Here is a 6,240-nt window from a genome sequence, read left to right on the forward strand (position 1 = left end):
CTAACCCAGTCCTCATCAACCGAGGCAATTCCTCCATTGTCCTGCCTTCCTCTGGGGCCTCAGCAGTACGGGGCTCCTCAGGACAGCCTCCGGCAGAGTAGACAGAGACAAAGAAGGCATTCAGTAACTCCGCTCTCTCTGTATATTCTGTCACCAGGGCACCCACCTCGTTCATCATTGGGCCTACATTGCCTCTGGTGTTAGTTTTATCTGCCATGTATTTGAAGAAGCTCTTTCTGTTGGCCTTGACCCCTCTCGCAAGGTTTAATTCTAAGGAGGCCTTAGCTTTTCTAGTTGCCTCCCTACACCCTCTGACAACAGCCTCATATTCTTCCCAAGTGGCCAGCCCTCCTTCCATGACCTATGAACTCTCCTCTTCCACTTGAGCATACCCAGCAGCTCCCTGTTTAGCCACGCAGGTCTCCTGGCTCCCTTCCTTGACTTCCTTTCCTCTTAAAACAAAAAGGGGGAGGAGGGAGGGAGGGACGTGGAGATCAGGGAGGCTTGTGAGGAGATGCAGGATCTTCCTGCCTGCAACTTGTAAGATCTTCAGAGAGAAAGCCGCCCCAACAGCTTTTTCACGAAGTAGTCCATCCTTGGAGAAATTATTTTACTGTTGTCTTAAATTCAACAAACGGTTGTTTCTGTGGAGGCACACAATGCCTGAGGTGACTTGCCTAATCAAAAGCAGCCTAGTTTTGCTGCTCACATGTACGTTTGCATCAACTCTGGTACAAGGTGGAGGAACTAGTTATATCTGAAACAAACAAACAAGTTGCTTTTATTGGCATGCCAGAATGTGTAATGCAGCTGTTTAACCTCCAGTGTTCATTAATGAAAGTGTTGATGTGGAGAAGATTTCCAGAGTCACTTGCTACAGGATGTTGATTTGGTCATAGACAGTGACTAGCCCCTTGTCACTTGGGGAAAAGCACAAGGAACACCTGGGAGACAGAGCACGAAGTGTTTCCTGCTGCCGCTTCCCCGGTAACACAACATCCTTGTTTTTCTGTAGGTTGCTATCGCCAAGAGTTTTGCAAGTTAATGTGTGACCGTCTGAAACTCAGCACATGGAAAGTGCAGCTCGGAGTGCTACAAGCCATGAGCGCTTACTTTCAAGGGTAATTCTCCTTTCTGCAATCCACTTAGGTGATGCTTCTTTTCTTTGTTGCTTCAAACTGTTTAGTGAAATTAAGGATGACACTGGATTCTCGGAAGAAGTCGAGCAGACTTCTCTCCCAGTGGTGCAGTGTTTTTCCCTGTGTCTTGACAGTGTTTTTGCATTTGACAGGCTAATGCTGTTTGACCAGGAGCACTCAGATCCTGTGGCTTTGACAGAAATACTGTTGGAAACCTGTTCATCTATCACACATTCTTTAGGTAAATGGACTTTTCCTGGTTTGTGGTCGATGATTAATTTCTTGTTAATACATTCCTTCTGTGGGGGTTGGCTGGTAGAGGAAGTGCAGAATAAACATAAACCGTCAGAGATAACATTTTGTCCTTCCTTGCACTGTGCTACAGTAATTCTGATCTTGCAGTAGCTGCTGAAGACAGTTCTGTGCAGGGTGCTGTGTACAGAGAAGTAAATTCCTCTGATGCAAGAGAGCTTTGAAAGGGGAGGGAGGCAGGCAGCAGATTCCTGTGCAATCTCTTACGAGTGCAAATTGGAAACTTAGCAGTTTTCTCCAGGCTTTGAGGCAGTTTGTGCTCTCCCTGAACAGTGCACCCTTGGGGATATAAGTGCTATGTGTGTAATGTTGCCAAGCAGGGGACTGTTTGTGACTGTGGTAGCGAGTGTTCTCACTTGTCCTGTGGCCCTAACAGTGTCACGAACTCCTCGCACCTGCATGTGGCTCTTGTTTCTGGTATGCCTAAAGGCAGCACCTACTTCATAGCTGGCTACCAATCCAGAGACCCCTTTGGGGAAAGTTTAACTATCAATGCTCCTGGACCGAGTTCTTAACAAGATTTTAGCTCAGGAGACCAAATAACTTTTTGTGACCATCTTGTGCTTGATGTCATGAAGTTTATGTACCCTCACTTAATGCTGCTTGTTAAAACCTGGATGATTTATAGCCATACAGCTCACCAAAGGAGTTGTCTCTTATGCACAGAGGTTGTCTGCGATGACACTGTACCTATGCCAGCCTTGTTCCCTTTCAACATGTGTAAGGAGCAGTAGCACTGTGGTAAATAGCACAGGCGACATACAAGGTTTAATCGACTTGTCAGCCGCTGGTTGGTCCCTTTCTGCCATTCAGATGGGTGTAACTGCCAGCACAAATGAGGACAGTGAGCTGTGCTAACATGTGGTGGCTGCTCTTTGTGCAGTTTGTGTGCCTGCCATTCTCAATGTGGTTGTGGGATTTTTTCTTTGTTTTTTTTTTTTTAAATCCCTTAGAAAACAAAAGCTACACGTCCATAAGAACAGAAGCTTTGTCTGTGATACAACTGCTGCTCACCAAACTGCAAGGTGAGACTTCTGCTTGCCACCTGGGAGAGCCACTGATGGGTGAAGAAGGCACCTGGCTGTGTGGCCAGGAACCCTGGAGAGATGGCATTACCTCTGCCTGCAGCACTGGGTGGTTTTGGGGCAGCTGGGACTTGAGTTCTGTGCTTGATCACTCAGGAGACATGGAGAGGGGCTTGACGTAGCTGCGGATAAAGTCAAGGTCTAAAGTACTGTTGGATATTCCTTGGATGGGGAACACGTCTGAGTATGTAGTCTGGTTCCGTATTATGTGCAAGCTCCATAGCAGGAGGAACTCCTGTTTCTGTAGAAGAGTTATTTTTTACCCTTTCAGTGCAAAGTTTAATTCCTCATGGTTAATTTAGCATTTAAGCCTTACAGAATTAACTTCAGAGAATGCGTCTGCTTAGGTCTCAAGGTCATACATGTCTGCAGTCATTCTGCAGCAATGTTTCCTTTGGATTTCTGCTATTCAGTTCATGTTTCCTTTATTCTAGCAAAATTCTTATTACATTACATGAAGCAATTGTGAAGTGGGAAAGATTTGGTTCTTCAGGCCCTTGTTTTCACATCTTGGAGGCTTAGACTGTCAAGCCTAACCAGGCACGACTCCCTGTGCAGGAGGCAGCACATGCAGCAGTGCCAGTTGAATGTGCCTCCTCCTGGAAGCGCAGTACGGCCTGCAAGTGAAATGCTGAAGCAGTCGCTCAGCCTGCCTGGGGATGGAGGTGGGGTTTGGGGTTTTTTTTTGCATTCTGGTATTTGTGACCAGTGTCTGTCTGTCTTTTATCTACACAGAAGCCCAACAGTGGGAAAGCCTGACACCAGAATGCAGAGAGCACCTCATTCGTTCGTTGTCTACGATGGTGTCAGATAGCAGACCTGAGCTACAGGAGAAAGCATTTATACTGAAGAAAACACTTGAAAATCTTGACTAAGCTGTAAAACACAAACTACAAAGTGCCATGTAAAACAAAAACGAAAGAGTGCAGTGGTCTGAAAACCAAGTGAGAAAATGAAGATTACTGTGTAGCATGCATCATTCCTGGCCAAAATAAAAAATGCCTTAAATTCTTTTCCCCATTAATGTTATTTTTACTTTTTTAAGCTGAGGGTTAGTTGCTTTATCAGTAAATACCTCTAGCAGTCTGCCCTAGAATGTTTGTAAGTGTGCAACATGAAAGATGTTGAGGGCACGATGCTTTTATTTTTTTTAATTTAAATTGGCAAAAGGTTAGTCAGATCCCCTTCGTCCATCAAAGGAATTGTTGAAAAACCACCAGTACAGGAAGTGAGAAGCATATTTGATTTTCACTTACCTTGTGTGTGGAGATCTGTTACCTGGTGTGTAAACAGTAAATCTTTGGGACTCTGCAGTAGAGCTAGTGTTTATCTATAAAGAATTAAATGCTTCCCCTGATGAAGCCCATGTTAAACACTGATGGCTTCCCAGGGCAGGGTTTCATCTGCCACCCACCTCTGCTTCTCTTGCTTGCTCCTCCCTTGCAGGCTGTTGTCTGTGGGCTGCGAAAGGCAGAGTACTGTTAGCTTCACTCCTTCCTTCTTCTCTGACCTCAACACGGATTGACCGAGACTCTGCCTTCTAGCAACCTCGGCCTCCCAAACTTTAAATGAGAACTTTTTTCTTCGAAGGATGCACAAGAGAGCACTTTACTGGGCTGTGTGGGACAAAATTGCGCCCAAAGTTGGTGCCCAGATGGAACACTGCTCTTCTCAAAATTGTTTTGCATGGACACTCCTCAGCTGCAGGAAAAAATATACGAAAACAATCTTTTCTAGATATGTTTTTGAAGAGTGTTTGAAGTTTGCAATGACACTTTTTTTTTTTTTTTTAATAGTGGTAATGTTTTATTCCCTTCCTGTTCGTAACCCTGTTCTTGCTTTGGAAACCTGTAATGAATTAGACTTGTCACTATTTGTAAGAAACTGAATTGTGTCATTTCTCAGCAGCCCAACTCATGCTGGTTTCTAGCAACTACTTTTTAATTTGCACTTACAAAGAAAGATTATAACTGCATTAATGTGGAGTAAAATCGCTATATGGTGATGTGGCCATGCTGCCTGTCTCCTTTTTTTTGCCCTCCTGAGATAAAAGACAAACCAGACCACTATAGCAACAGACTTTTAATCATTTAAATTTAGCACTGCACCATAATCTGACCAGTACGTGTACAGCTTTTTGGGGATAAACGCTTTGCTGATGGTGAAATAAAATCACTAGTGTGGGCAATATAATGTCCATGGCTTTCAGCATTGGAAGGCTCATTTCTTTTCTTACAGTCTGCAGCTCCTTTCAGAGTTGATCTGTTAGGGAGAGGATTGCTCAGATAACGCCACGTTTCCTCCATGCCCTTTTCTTCAGAATCAGGTATGCAGTACCTACTTTTCCCTCAGGTGCCATTTCCAATTCAGTGTTTTCTGGTACTGTAACCATCTCATTGTCTGACTTGCTCTCCACAGGAAGAGAGGAATGTAATTTGTGCAGACCTGCACAGAAAATATTCAGCAAGAAATGGGCAGAGCTGCCCACTGTGGCTCTCGTGTAGCAGAAACCTCAGCGAGCACTATTGCATTGTACACTCTGACTGGTCAGTGGGCAACTCCTTGGTGCTGGGAGCTGGTGCTATAATGTTTTGATTTACACCTGTTGCAGGGAGCTGCTCTTTGTTTACGTGTAGTTTGAACTATCGAGCACAGTGTACATTTTAAAATTTTCCTGAGCAAATCACTTTGCGGTATCCTTGAAACCTTGCTTACCGTGACATGTAGTGTCATGAGTGCTTTTTTTTTCTTTTCGTATTAGATGAATATTACCAGTCATGCTTTGCTGTAGCAGTTCATTGTCTGACTTGGGGTTTTTTTCATACTGGTGAGTGACAGTAACAGAAAAGCAAGAGCCTCCACATCTCTGGTAGTTCAAGTTTTCACTGTGGACTGGAGGATTCAGAGGCAATGCATAATATGGTCAAATGACCGTAAGTAGAATAACTGTAATAATTGTGAATAGCAACCTGAATTTCTCTATTGGGGATTTACACTAGAGGGAAGAGCATGTTCTAGGAACTCTACAAACAGCTGGATCATCAACTCTGGCCAAGAATGTTAGGGATGGTATAACACTTTCTGAATCACAAAGCAATATGTCTTTCTGTTGATTACAGAACCGATTCAGAGCTCCTCTCTAAAGCACGTGCCTATACACAAAACCTACCTGTACAAAAGCTAATTCAGTCAGAGGTTTAATTTCTACCCCCCTCGCATTTGTAAACATAAAATTAATAAATAGATGTGGCCTTCCTAGAGTTTTTCCTCTAAAAGTGATTGCACTACATAAAACACACTGTACTTTGCCCAGCACGGGCATCTCTTGTGCTGCTGCAATGCTTTGTATACCTGAGTGCAGTGGGCAGACTTGACTCTAGCACTCGCATTGACCTATAAGCTGTTGCTTAAATGGATGTACATTGAGAAAAGTTTTCTAATGTTGCAAGATCTCCATCAAATTCACTGCAATCTGTACTGTCAAAGTATGTGAATGGTCTGACTGAAAGAAAACCCTCCTGCTTACCAAAAAGGTAAAAATAAAAGCTGCATGACCTGTTCTTTGAAGTGACTGGTAGTGTTTTTTTCTCCCACTGTATTTTACAGTATTTTCTCTTAGCTCTGGTGTTTAGAGTACAGAATTAAATAATCAAGCTTTGAGAAATAAAACAAGGAAGGTTCAAAATGGAGGAAGTGTTTCATTC

At 43.6% G+C, this 6,240-nt stretch overlaps 1 protein-coding gene across 3 annotated transcripts in view; it reads left to right on the forward strand.

Annotated features, from left to right (window-relative positions):
- The window catches only part of ECPAS (Ecm29 proteasome adaptor and scaffold), a 72,314-nt gene extending 66,217 nt beyond the window's left edge, over nucleotides 1-6,097 (forward strand). For all 3 annotated transcript variants that reach the window (XM_082074459.1, XM_082074458.1, XM_082074460.1), the window contains 4 exons: nucleotides 1,016-1,121; nucleotides 1,292-1,380; nucleotides 2,405-2,476; nucleotides 3,272-6,097. In XM_082074459.1, the coding sequence (XP_081930585.1) occupies nucleotides 1,016-1,121; nucleotides 1,292-1,380; nucleotides 2,405-2,476; nucleotides 3,272-3,411 (407 nt within the window). In that variant the 3' untranslated portion in view covers nucleotides 3,412-6,097. The remainder of the gene's footprint in view (nucleotides 1-1,015; nucleotides 1,122-1,291; nucleotides 1,381-2,404; nucleotides 2,477-3,271) is intronic.
- The last annotated feature ends 143 nt before the right edge of the window (nucleotides 6,098-6,240 follow it).

The sequence above is a fragment of the Streptopelia decaocto genome (assembly GCF_964273445.1).
Source record: "Streptopelia decaocto genome assembly, chromosome: Z".
Taxonomy (NCBI): domain Eukaryota; kingdom Metazoa; phylum Chordata; class Aves; order Columbiformes; family Columbidae; genus Streptopelia; species Streptopelia decaocto.